The 14247-nt window shown below is 38.1% G+C and overlaps 1 protein-coding gene across 1 annotated transcript in view; it reads left to right on the forward strand.

Annotated features, from left to right (window-relative positions):
• Positions 1-14247, forward strand: part of FAT3 (FAT atypical cadherin 3) — a 553803-nt gene that overhangs the window by 477509 nt on the left and 62047 nt on the right. Inside the window, exons 11-12 of the mRNA XM_044668995.1 lie at positions 2718-2835; positions 3409-3642. Coding sequence (XP_044524930.1) covers positions 2718-2835; positions 3409-3642 — 352 coding nt within the window. The remainder of the gene's footprint in view (positions 1-2717; positions 2836-3408; positions 3643-14247) is intronic.

Raw genomic sequence — 14247 nt, forward strand, 5'->3', positions numbered from 1 at the left:
AAGATAGATAGGTAGGTAGATAGATAGATAGATAGATAGATAGATAGATAGATAGATAGATAGGCAGACAGACACTCATAGACAGATAGATAGACAGAAATATAGATGGACAGAGAGACAGATTGTATGATAAATAGACAGACAGATAGATGGATGATGGATGGATGGATGGATGGATGGATGGATAGATAGACAGATAGACAGATGGATAGATAGATAGGCAGACACACAGATAGACAGATAGGCAGAAAGATGGATGGACAGACAGTAGATGATAGACAGATAGATAGAGAGAAATATGTTTAAACTTCATTATAGATTAAATTAGTATTGCAATTTTTGGTTATCAGTTGCTTTGCATATGTATCTTTGTATCTTCCTTAGAGGTTTTATATGAATATAAGCAATGCAGAAGCATCTAATTTTAATAATTTTCCTTACAATCTTGCCCTATGGTATGAGAACAGGGTCTCCTATGTAATTTACCTTATACACGAAAATTATTTTTGATCAAAACTTATACTGATTTCCCCAGTGTTTATCAGTACCCCCCTCCATTAGAAATTCCAAATTTTTCATTTCTCATTAAGCTATAAGAAGACAATTACTTTCAATTAGATTTTTATTTTTATTGAAATGCTTTAATATCGCCTTCAGTTCCAAATATATCTCTCCCCATTTGCCTTACATGGTGAAGCCATCCCTTATTACAAAGAATAAAACAGAGAGGGGATTAAAAAAGGCAGCTCAGCAAATCTAAGTAGTACCTTACTTGAAGTTGATAGTATATGCAGGACTCTACACTCATAGAATCCCACCTCTGAAGAAAAGAGAGGAAGGTGTATTTTCTCATGTCTTCTCAGAAGTCATTTCTCATTATTATTACTCAGAATTCAGTTTCCCTCTTTTATTCTTTCCATTTATTGGATTGTAGTCATAAAGTATATTGTTTTCCTGATTCTTCTTATTCTTCAGCATTTATTCTTAGGATCCCTACCACTACCAAAAAAAATTTCTTCTAATTTTCTAGGAAACTAAGTAAAGTGAATAGCATGAAAAGATGCAATATATTGAAATCCTTTTCAGTCTACTTCCTGACTCCCATTAATATTAGTCTGATTTTCATTAAACTTTCATTGGATTTAAAATTTGCAAACTAAAAGGTTATAAAATCTAAGATTCATGTCCATAGTGAAGGCAAGAGCTAATGGAAATAATATCTCCCTTCTGTATAAATTAACCAAGATAGGCAGTGTGGCCTAGGAGACAGAAGATTGATCTTGATGTCAAGAAGACTTACCTGAGGTTCAGGTCCTGTCTCTGAAACTTACCAGCAGTATGATCTTGGAAAGGTCATTTAACCCCCTGCTACCCTAAGCACTGGGTTTGGTCAGTCATCAAGCATTTATTAAGTGCCTATTCTAAAGGTAGCTAGGTGGCTTGGTGGATAGAAATCCAGCCATGGAGATGGTACAAATCTGGCCTTAGATACTTCCTAGCTGAGTGACCCTGGGCAAGTCCCTTAACCCCAGTTGCCTAGCCGTTACTGCTCCTCTGCCTTGGAACTGATACCTAATATTGATTCTAAAACAGAAGGTAAGGGTTGGAAAAAATAGTACCTAATAAGTACTAGACAATGTGCTAACTGACCAATAAAAATTTATTAAATTACTCTGTGCTAAGCTCTGGGTACTATGCTAACTCTCAATAAGTTTACATTCCAAGATTGTAAGTTACAGATTTACTGATATGCATTATCAAAAAAAAAAAGGCCTATACTCCAAGATCTCCCCACACCATTGAAATCACAGGTCCAGAATAGCTCTCCGTCCTACCGACCAACAAAGCCACTTTTCTCCCAGAAAGATATTACATAACCCCATTTTAATGGGGAGGAAACAAATACAGGTAAATTTGATGACTTGCCTTTGGTCACACAGATAAGGGAGTAAAATTCAGAAATGTGATTGCAACCCCAACTCAAGTGAACAAGAATTTATTAAGTGCCTCCTCTGTGCTGGGGGTTCAAAGAAAGACCAGAAACTGTTCTTGTTCCCAAGAAGCTCAGAATCTAAAGAAAAATTAACAAAACCTGTGGAGAAGAGCTGAGTTTTCCAAATTTCTATTACTGTTGATTTGGTTGAGCAGACACTTCTTTGTCCATAGCTGCACCCAGCTGATGGGGAGGCTGTGACATAGCCATATCAGCAGTGGGTTCTTGCTAGCTTAAGATCTAAATTTTTTGAGCTGTCTACATGGTAAGATCCAAACACTATTTACTAGACTTTGTTTTCCCCTTTTCTGTGAATCGTCACCACCACCCATTAGTTAGTATTTATTTAAGGCTGTTACTATGCCAGTTCCTCTCTCTGGTGATATTTTTAAAAATACCTTCCCTCATCTTGGGTTCTCCTCTTTTAATGGCAATAATTAAATTGATGCCATCCTCTGCTTTTTTTGTATTTTCTCTGAGGGAGGGAAGGAGAAGAGAAGGATAGGAAAGAAGGAAAGGAAGGAAGAAGGAAAGAAAATAAAGGAAGGGTTTGTTCAACATTTACAGTGAGATTGTACCTGGAGACAGAGAACTGCTCTAGATGCTTAGGATGGTTTTGGGGTCAGGTTATCATTGGTGCACTGTGCTGCCCTGATGACTTTGTTGCAGTTTGTGACCAGACCCTGGTGCTTAGAAACCTAAAGATGTCTCATATTTCCCCAAGTTGCCAAAGGAAACAATCCCAGATGCTGCACTTTTGGCCATGTGTGGGTTTAGTTACACTCCTTTGAAGGTCATCCAGATGTGTTTGCTATATTTCAAGAGTCCCTCGTGCTTTCTTGGTTGGTGAAAGAGAAGTGAAACAGAGACTGTTCTCTTGTGCCCCACCAGCTGCTAACACCTGTCCCTCCTTGTTTTCAACCTTTTTTTGGTCATGGACCTCTTTAAAAGTCTGGTGAAATCTGTGGACTCCTCAAAAAAAATTTTTTTTAATGCATGAAATAAAATATATGGGATTATAAATAAAATACAAATTTTAAATACATGAAACAAAATACATGGGATTACAAATTATAATTATGTTAAAATAGTCATCAAAATATTAAAAAACAAATTATCACACCCTAAGTTAAGGAACCCTGTTGTCAAAGTTACCTTCCACCGACTTTTTATGTATCTTGAGTATGCCTTGAGGAAAGGGACTAGTTTTTGTCTTTTTTTGTATTCTCCAAACTTAGCACAGTGCCTGGTGCGTAATAAGTACTTAATTAATATGTTTTGAATCATTGATTGTCCAGGTTAAGACACACACAGTGTATTAGCTGACCTGTATACTGCAGATTTTGCATTCTGAAAGTGTTGGTTTTTTCTTTAATTGAAGTTGTGATATCTATGCTATTTATTGTTTTTCTCAGGTGAGTTAAAAACCCTGGCCCTTTTGGATCGAGAGAAAATTCCTGTGTACAACCTGATTGCCAGGGCAACAGATGGGGGTGGCAGGTTCTGCCAGTCTGACATCCGCCTGATTCTGGAAGACGTTAATGACAATCCTCCCATATTTTCATCTGACCATTATAACACATGCATCTATGAGAATACAGCCACCAAAGCCTTGTTAACAAGAGTACAAGCCACAGATCCTGACTTAGGTAAGTCAAGAACAAAAACAAAAGATCCTCATGATTGATCCTTTTGTATGAGTGGCCTTCTTGGTTGGGTTGCCATTTCTTTGCCGTGTAAGAACCTTAATAGGCACTTGCCTGTCAGTACTTAAGCATTTAAAGGCCTAAATTCTCCTTGCAGCTTCTGTGCTTCAAAAATGTATATTATAACTCATCAAGTTTTCTTCTCTCTCCTTTCTTTCTGGTAAGTACTTTAAAGGAAGCGCATTATGAGTTCCTTCAGCCTCCGACAAAGATTATTATTATTATTTTTTTTTTTTGCTAAGTAAAGAAAACTATTTTTCCTCCTTTTCTATGTCTCCTGAATGTAGTTAAAATTCATTGTGCGGCAGGGAAAATCATCTCCATTTCTATAAAGAATTCCAGCACATGCCACAGTTGAAAAATGACAATCACAATTTATTATGCTGCCCTGTAGTACAAAGACCAATTACTAAATGCATTGTCGGCCCAGTGCCGTCTCTTGGACAGCCATTTTCCAAAGCATTTTGGTCACGTAGGAAATGACATTATGGGAGAGAAGGGGGAGAACTAGAATTGAAAGTTACCAATAAAGTTTGTATTAAAACCCACTTTACATAATGAGATGGTGAACTCTGAAAGACACGAGTTAATTGCTAGATAGTCCTTGTGAGGATGCATAAGTTATTGGGGTGACTGCATGATGGAATATAAATATGAAAGGGCATCGAGGCATCCTTTTGGTTGTACATTTTAAGAGCTGTAAATCAGAGGATTGCAGGATGATGGGGGTGTGTCTGATGTGCTAAATAGGCATTTATATAATTCAGTGTCTTACTGCTCTAATTCTGGATTGAAAGGAAATTTATTGGACTAATGGAAGAGTAAACATAGAATAAATAATTCTAAGCATATTTGAAATCTAAGACCTCTGGAGATTACTTCTTGGTGAAGTCATCAACTATGTCTAGGACTGTAGCTGTAATCTCAATTGCCACTTTGATTTGGAAAGGTTAAAAGGGGCTTTGACAATATATGGCTTTTTCAATAATGTGTATGTAGTATCTTGAGGTAGTGATTTCATTAGCACAACAAATGCCTTTTAAGGAAACTCCTACTCTGGGTATATCAGCATCTACTCTGCAACTTGACATGCACTAGGGCACTCAGCCAGCGTGGGTCAAAGGCAGAACCAGAACCCAAGTATCTTATCATACGATGATGATAATAATGATAATAATAGCTAACATTTATATAGCACTTACTTTGTGCCAAACATGTGCTAAGTGCTTTACAACCATGCTTGGTAGGTACTATTATTATCATCCCCATTTTACAGGAAACTGAGGCATGGAGGTGAAGCAATTTGCTCAAGCTCACACAATTGGCTGTGTCTAAAGTTGGATTTGCACTCAGGTCTTCCTGACTCCAAACCCAATGGTCCCTACTAACCCACCTAGATTTAAAGTTGGTAGGAATCTTAAAGCTCATGTAGTCCAATTCCCTCGCTTTACAGATGTAGAAACTGAGGTTCAGAGGAGTCAGATGACCTGCTCACAGTCTCACTGCTAGTAAATTTCTGAGATAGGAGTTGACCCTCACATTTTCCTGACTCTCGATTCCATTATTCTTCTTATACCATGCCGCCTCTCATTACAAGAGTGGTTTTGATTTTCCTTCAGTAGAGGTAATACACACATTGATGAATTCAATTATCATTGAAATATTAAAGAAAGGAAAAATTTCTGCCCCTGAGGATTTTGGTGGCTCATTCTGGGTACTCAAAGAATAGTACAAATAGGAGGCACCATAATTCTGAGGAGGGAGGCATCATTGTGGACTGAGATGATCAATAAAGTCTTCGTGGGGCTGGTAGGAACAGCTGATCAAATGAGATCATGTATGTGCCTTAAAGTGCTATAAAAATGTGCATTATTACAGACAAAACTGGAGCTGGGCTTTGACAATTTGGATGAATTTAAGGGAAAAATATTTTGTATGCAGAAACAGTATGAGTAAAGACTTGAATGCAGGTGTGTGTGTGTGTGTGTGTGTGTGTGTGTGTGTGTGTGTGTGTGTTTGGATTAAGGCAACAGTGAATATGAGTTCAGTTCTAGTCCATATATAGTATGCTAAATCATAAATATTAAATATGGGAATTGAAAATCCTTTACATGTTCTTGTTGTTCAGTCATTTCAGTTGTGTCTGACTCTTCATGACCCCATTTAGAGCTTTCCTGGCAAAGATACTAGCGTAGTTTGCCATTTCCTTCTCCAGCTCATTTTACAGATGAAGAAACTGAGATGAAGAGGGTTAAGTGACTTGCCCTAGGTCAAACAGCTAAGTGTCTCAGGCCAGATCTGAACTCGGGTTTTCCTGACTCCAGGTCCAGCTCTCTATCCATCGCACCACCTGGCTGCATACATGGGCAGCCCATATAGTTATCAGATGCTAAAAGTCTCCCAGTGAAATCTAGACCACCATTTGTTGAAGAGATTCTTGGTCAGGAATAAATTAGACTAAATGACCTGGAGGGTCCTCTTCACTTTAATTCTTGAGTTGCTTAAATACTTCTCTGAGGAGCCAAGTAGGGCGAAAGGAAAGCCACCTCATTCAGAAGAACCAGTAGTGTTCTACTCTTTATTAACAGGATCAGATGAGTATGAGGAAAGTCTAGGAGAATTCAGCCTAAAGACTGACAACGTCATACACCAATGATAAGTGACAGACACAATGAAAGATATGTGACTTCGGTGAAAAATGACAGTTAAACTTCTGTTGCCTGGTTCAATATTCTCCTGAACTTGAAGATGGCTTAGTTCATAGAATCCTGGCGAGAACCTCAGAAACCATTAGTCTAACCGCTTCATTTTACAGAAAGGTAAAACAGGGTTAAATGAATTGTCCCAGATCATGTCCAGGTGACTTTGTGTCATGGGTAGAATTGAAACCAGATCCTCTGACTCATTCTACTTTATATGGCCTCAGCATGGAGGACGGGCAAGAACATGCTCAACCGAAAACAGAATCCCTCTAATGCTTAAGGCCAGAGAATAAATGTCTCATCAAACCCAAATGGCCTGTTCTTTATAATTTCACAACATTCCCTGCTCTTGAGTAACATGCAGGTGGATGGTTGCCCTGAGAACATTTGTTCAGAAAGAACCAACTGCAAAGAAAGGACGAGCAGTGTGGGTCAAGAAGGAAACAAAAAATAGATGATTGTGCCATGAATTTTATGAGTTCTATGCAAGAATGTGCCACCTGCCCTGGTTTTAACACGCTCTCAGTTTTCCTGTAAAATGGAAACATGCTCACTCCCATAAAATAGTGACATGAACCGATGGCCCAACATTTGCAAAGTGTAGTACTTTCGAGAAAGATGAGGATACCTCTTCTGCTGTGCCCTTTGGGTCAGTGTTCTCAAGCACTGATTCTGCCTCTCTCTTGGAGATAGATTTGTATTTAGGCACCAAATTTAATACCTTTCAGACAAACTCAGGGAATCTACAGTAATGGAGACAGGATATCTTTGAGTATTTTAGGCCAAATGAGATGGGGGAAAAAAGGACAGCTTTCATTGGAAAATGCATTTTATTGTATTCCAAAAGTTATTTTATTTCCAGACACATGAGAGGGGAAAAGAGATTTTTATTCCTTTAATTATACAAGAACATGGAGCAAGGCAGAGTAAGAATTATGAGCAAATCTACAAAACCCAGTCTAAGAATAATAGGTTTTATAAGAGACTTAGGATATCTTCTAAGGTCTCCATAGTGTTTCAGGAGTTCTGAGAATTAACTAGTAGACTGTAAGCTCCTTGAGTGTAAGGAACATTTATTTTTCTCATTCTTTGTGTTCAGAGCCTAACACATTGTAGCCATACTTTGGCTAAAAATAAACATTTGTTTAATTGAATTAAACTTTTCACAATGACTTCCTTTTAAATTATACATCAGAGAAATGCACTGCCTATCACAATCTCTTAAAATAATGTCTTTGAGGAAAAAAATTTTAAAAGAGGGTGAGGGGGAGACAAAGAACACAGCTAGGTGACTCAGTGGCCTTAGACACACTTCCCAGTTGTGTGATCCTGGGCAAGTCACCTAGTTCCATTTGCCTAGCCTTTGTCCCACTACCTTAGAATTATTCCCAAGATAGAAAATAAAGAATTTAAAGAAATTAAAAAAAAAAGAAAGAAAAAATGCCTTTTCTCCAACATTAGAGGTATAACAATAAAGAGTAAAGAATGGGCAAAGCTTCTTTAGCCTAATTTTTCCAGTTTTGCTCTCTGCCGGATTTTTTTAAGTTACCTAGAAGATACTCACTTATGTATTTGTTGGTTTCAGTCATGGCAAATAGTCAGATTCTATTTATATGCTATTATAGTTGTCATTAAGTCATTTCATTTGTGTCTGACACCAAGTCACATTTGGGTTTTCTTGGTAAAGATACTGGAGTGGTTTGCCATTTCCTTCTCCAGCTCATTTGACAGATGAAGAAACTGAGGCAAACAGAGTTAAGTGACCTGGTTAGAGTCATACAACTAATAAGTGTCAAGGCCAGATTTGAACTCTGGAAGATGAGGCTTCTTGACCGCCAAGCCCAGTAATCTCTCTACCACTACATCATTGAGGTGCCATTTGAAGTGTTTGCCCTCTCTAAAAAACAAGGGGGGGAAATGGGATCAATCAACTGACTAGCTTTTTAAAAACAATCTAAAGCCTGTGATTACCTTAGTATTCAAAGCTCCAGGGATTAAACCTCCCTTTACCAATGCAACTGGTCTATAACTTACAGAGAACTACTTTGGAACTGAGAGATTATGTGATTTGTCCAGGATCATGTAGAAAATATTTTCAAAACCTGGTCTTGAACCCATGGAAGATATAGCTCAAAGAGCAAGAAATTGGGTTCTTATAAACCCAAATCCAGACAGTTTAGTTTTCCCAAATAGGAACCAAAGCCTAAGAAATCCAAAAGTAGCAAGAGAATTAAGCAGCTTCTAAACTGTTAATCAGAGTGAAATGTTCACCTTTGTTAAGAAAACTTAAAAAACATTCATCAGTATATTGATTGCAAGTGCTATAAGTCCATAGAAAATACATTATCTTTGGGGTCAGAGGACTTGGGTTCACATCCCACCTCTGATGCTTACTACTTCTGTAACAGTGGAAAAGTCACTTAAACTTCCCTGGGCCTCATTTTCCTCATCTCTAAAAAGATAGGTCTTGGACAAGAAAGCTTATGAGTTCCTTTCTGCCTTTTGGTGTGTTAACCTCTGAGACTAAACCAGACCCTCTAACTATTTCACATAACTGTGAACTGGGCATGATGTATTTGCCCCTTTGTGAAAACTATAAAGGGAAAATCTTGGGAAAAAATTGATGAAGTGGATTAAATCATTAACAGGGGAATTTGAAAGAGCCGATAGAACACCCATAACAAAAACATAAATGATATTCTGGTTTTGAATTTAGTGTTTGTGCCAGGCATGGTACATATTTGTAATCTCTGGCATGGTGGAAGGTAGAGAGAGGGTGGTGGATCTCTTGAGTTCAGAAGTTCTGAAGCCAATGGTGTGGCCACACTAAGTGCCTGTAATGAGTCAGGAGCCCCTGGAAGAAGATGATCACCAAGCTCTAAAAAATGGGCAAAGCAACCCAGATTAGAAAAACAAGGCTTACATGTTTATCAGATTAAAATTTCCTTGCTGATTAGAATTAGGATCCTTTCTAGCCTGGGTGAAATAGAGATTCCAAGTCTTAAAAAAAATGAATTTAGGGTTTGTCAGAATGAAGTGCACCAGAGACCCTTTGGCATACTATCAACCCACCTTTAGTGCATAATTAAAATCCTGAAGTCTTTAAATCACTTGCATGTCTGAATCTGCCCTGGCAATTCCAGTTTGCAGTTCTCATTGGACTCCACTGACATCCATCACCCAAAAGACTCCTAAGTGTTAGGATCTAGAAATATGAATAATGCCCCCTTCCTTCCATCTCGTAATTCTCCTGTTACTCTTAAAATCTTAATGAAAGTGGCTGTGCATTAATAAAATCCTTGAAGGTAAGAACGATTTCATTTTGTCTTTGTATGTTTGTAGAAGCTTCATAATAAATGTTTGCTGAATGAAGGAAGGAATCATGCCTAATTACCCAGTGCCCAGCTAACTAGGTTTCCATAAAGCAAAATATCATAGATTACTGCCGGCACCTTCTGCTTTGCTGGTGCAAGGGAGAAAGAGCCAAGAAATAGCTCCTCCACTGGTCTCCATAGAGAAGGGGGAACAGATGACCCAGCCTGCTAAGACCATGATCTGTCCATATGGCCGTATTTGTTTGGGGAAATGCATGCTCCAACGAAGGTCAGTCATGATCAAAATCAAGAAGAGCGTTTCAGCCAGAGTTGGTACACAGATGCTTCAACTCCTGCCGAAAGCCGAAACTTCTGAAACAGCCTTCTGCAACAGATGGTTTTGCAGCTTATCCCCAAGCAAAGAGCACTGAAGCAATCCAGTGTGGGGGAGATCTATGACTTATGATGTCACAGCTGTTGGCTTATCCTTGGAGTCTTGAATGGATTATCTCTGGCTTGCTGGGCCTGTATTTTATTAAAAGCATAGTCATTTCCCTGAACAGCAGCAGCCTTCGCGTAGATCATGATGATAACCTCCATTTACATAAACCTTTAAAGCCAGCAAAGTGCTTTTCTTACAACCACTCTAAGATAGGAAATGCAAGGATTATTAATCCCCATTTTACAGCTGAGGAAACTGAGCTGCAGAGTGACTTGCCCCAAGATCATGAAGCTATTTTGTGACAAAGCCAAGACTCAAACCCTGATCTCTCCTGCTTCCTTGATAAGCAATTTTCCTATTCTACCAAGAATTGGGATCAATGATATTTTGGGACAGAATTCTTTTAATGACTGCTTATCTTTTCTTTGGTGCTATGCATTTTATTTTCTTTGCCAGGCTCCATAAGAGGGCGGATGAAGTTGTTTCTAAATTCTCTAAGTCAGTGATTTAATATGGATGTTATTTTTTTCTCTTCCAAAAGCTCAGATATTCTCTGAAGTGTTAAATCTTTGATGGCAGCTGAGGAGCCATTAAAATGTCAGCAAAAATTAAACAATCCTCCTCCTTCCTTCTCTCCCCTCAAAGGCCAAGTGACATGAGTCATTCTCTGGAGGACATTATGGTCTAAGCCCTTGGCTTGTTGTAGATAAGAAAGGTATAATCATCTCTTTGAAGCCTTTCTCCAGGGCATTCAAAGAACCTACCAAGTAATCACTATGGTACTCATGTGTATAGATGAATGATGGGTAGTGATCTCCCCAATCTGCAGATGTGTAAACTGAGATACAGCAGGTTAAGTGACTTCCCCTCATCACATAGCACAGCAGGTGATCTGGCATCTTGGCTCAGTCAGCAAACTCCCTGCCAAATCCTTCTGCCCCCCAGTGGTACCCAGATATATTTCCCCATGCAGTCTGCTAGCCTCCTCATCACTCACCCAACAAGGATCTGAGCTGGAGGAGTCAGTCAGTGCAGATCTTTCTGCCTTTGCCCAAGTGGTCTTCATATTATGGAAAGGACAATCTCTGACTCACTTCTCTGTGGCATTTCTACCTGATGCCTCAGGATGCCCCTTAAGGTTGTGCTCCTGAGGATTCCCCAGTGCCCCAGGAATCGGGATTTCCCTCTGTGGCTCAGAGCCCTAAAAGCCACATTCTGTCCCCAGGATTTTGCACACATAAATGATCAATGAAGATGTTCCCTTCCCAGTGCAGATTGCAAATCCCAGTAAAGATTTTGCAAATCTTCAAGTGCAATATAAATACTTTGCATGATCATTATATTGTTGTCTGTTTCCTTTCATTAATCCTCCATCAAGGATCTGTTCAACATTCTGTGTAGTCTGGTCATATCTATGGACCGCCTTCTTAGAATAATGTTCTTAAATGCATGAAATAAAATACATAAGATTACAAAGAAAATTGATTACATGGAAATAAAATTATCAAAATATTTTAAGTTCACAAACCCCAGTTTAAGAACCCTTGCTTGTACTTTCATATGTTTGCATGTATTATCTCATTTGATTCTTACATCCCTGCAAAGCAGATGCTCTTGTTACACTGATTTGACATATTTCTATTCATGTAGATGCTTAAAGTTTGAGATTTACTATACATATATTATCCCATTTGATCCTCACAGGAACACCCTGAGATAGGTGTTATTATTATCCACATTTCACAGATGTGAAAATTGAGGTAGATGAAATTTAAGTGATTCATCTAGAGCAGTGATTCCCAAAGTGGGTGCCACCGCCCCCTGGTGGGTGCTGCAGAGATCCAGGGGAGCAGTGATGGCCACAGTTGCATTTATCTTTCCTATTAATGCTATTAAATTTTTTAAAAAATTAATTTCCAGGGTGCTAAGTAACATTTTTTTCTGGGAAGGGGGCGGTAGGCCAAAAAAGTTTGGGAACCACTGATCTAGAGTCACACAGTGATTAAGTGCCTAAGGTAGGATTTTAACCTAAGCCTTCTTGAGTCCATTATGCCACCTAGCTGCCTCATTAATTAAATTTTTTACCCATAGTCATCCATGGAACTAAATCTTGCTCTTTTTTTTTTTTGAACAAAGCAACAATTTCATTCATGTAGGGAATCCCAAGAGGAGAAATTAGGAGAGGAAAGCAGATCAGCACCTGTCTTGCAATTTGTAGTCTATGAGAATTGTCTAGAGTGCTAAAAGATTAAGTAATTAATCACACAGGCAGTGTATGTCAAAGATAAAACTTGAATCTGGGTCTTCTTGACCCTGTCACCAGCTCTCCATCCAGAAACCATGCTGTTCCTCATTTGAGGATACATACTTAATAAAAAACCTTGCACCTCATAAGTGCCTAATAAAAGTTTGTTGAATTAAATTGGGAGTTTCTTTTGCCTACGTCACCATTTTCCCCATCACCACTTTTCTCATTCCAGAATAACGGGACAAAGGTAGGGTCTAAGTTCTGCAAAAAAAAGGTTCAGAACACCAATAACTATGGAGCATGTCAGGTGGTATCTTTATAGACCAGCTTAGATGCCATTCTGTTCATCAATAGCAACTGCATTCATTCACTTCAGAAAAAATTCTTTGTCTCTACAAAGCAGGCGTGCTGGGCAAAACTGGTTGGGGGTGTTGAGCAGAGACTAACATCAGAATCAGAGTAACCCACTCTGATTTTGTTAGCTCCACTTCCTTCTACCTCTTATTGGCCTTAAGTAAAGTCTGATGGCCTCTACATTGGTGCTCTGCCTGGAACTTGGCAGCTTTAGTCATCACCCCATGAAAAACTTTTTAAAAGGCACTCTGAAAGAAGTAATTAGAGAGACTATTTAAAAGTAATTGCCAACTTTAAAAGTAATTGCTAATTTCCTGAACCTCCTCATGGCAACTCTCTGTTTTATTTCATATCTGCTTCAGGCATTTATAAATGTGAGGGGAAAAGGTCAGTCGCAGTATTTTTGTTATTGATGCAATGTGACTTTAGTTATCTCCTGCAGAAAATACTAACAAATGTTTAGACCTTTTGGTTTTCTCCTAGTACTTTAAAAATAAGTTGTAAACATTTTTTTCTTGAAAACTCTTCACAATGAAGAGCATCATCAAAAATGTTTTCCCAAAGAAAGGGAGTGACTGCATAGGCACAGATTTTTAAAAAGAATGGATTGTACCTTAAGACCTGGAAATCTGAAAAAGCAGAGGATACTGAGGAGTGATTTCTAAGCATTGTTGCTTAAAACTCTTTCAGATGGTGTTCCCATTGTAAACTAATTGTAAACTAGTGTGAGAAATTGATGGAAAATTTAACTATTCTTTGGACTTAGTGTTAGGTGAAAGAATTGTTCTTTCTGTGAATCTTTTAAAATGTTGAAAACTCTGACTTTACATTGGTTCTGCTTTCTTTCCAGATCCTCTCTAATTCATTGAGACTGTTTTCTCACAAGTCCCTTAACACTTCAGTAGATAACTTGGTTCCCATTCTCACCTACTTGCTTTATCTCTGAAATTTGCTTTGGTCATGTATGTTTAATCTCTGAAATAAGATGGCAAGACTTCTGGTGAGATGGCTAAATGAATAGTTGTGTATAAATCCATTGCCTCTAAGCAAAAAAAAGGGGGGGCACCAAATAAAGTATAGAAATCATAATAAAATGAATGCAAGGTAAACAATGCTCATAAAGAAAACCTCAAGGAAAATTAAACATAAAAAGTAAAGAGATAAATGCACAAAATAGGTCCTTGAAAATTAATATTTTGAGTAAAAAGGAAAACTGGAGAAAGGAGTAATAATAGAAGAACAATCTCTAGATCCCCAGAAGTGAAAATAAAAACAATCACAAAAACCAGAAGGGTAATTTTGAAGCTCAAAAAACAAATATAGAAAATAAAGAATGATATAAGGAAGAAAATTACAGTACTTAAAGAAGAATTAGAAAAGGCAAATGAGAGATTTGACATTTAGAACAGATGGTTGAAATCCTAATAAGGCAATAAACTTGAAAAGAGAAAGGCATATATAAAAGACAAAAAAAGTTGCAACCATGAT

The sequence above is a fragment of the Gracilinanus agilis genome, chromosome 3 (assembly GCF_016433145.1).
Source record: "Gracilinanus agilis isolate LMUSP501 chromosome 3, AgileGrace, whole genome shotgun sequence".
In the NCBI taxonomy this organism is placed as follows: domain Eukaryota; kingdom Metazoa; phylum Chordata; class Mammalia; order Didelphimorphia; family Didelphidae; genus Gracilinanus; species Gracilinanus agilis.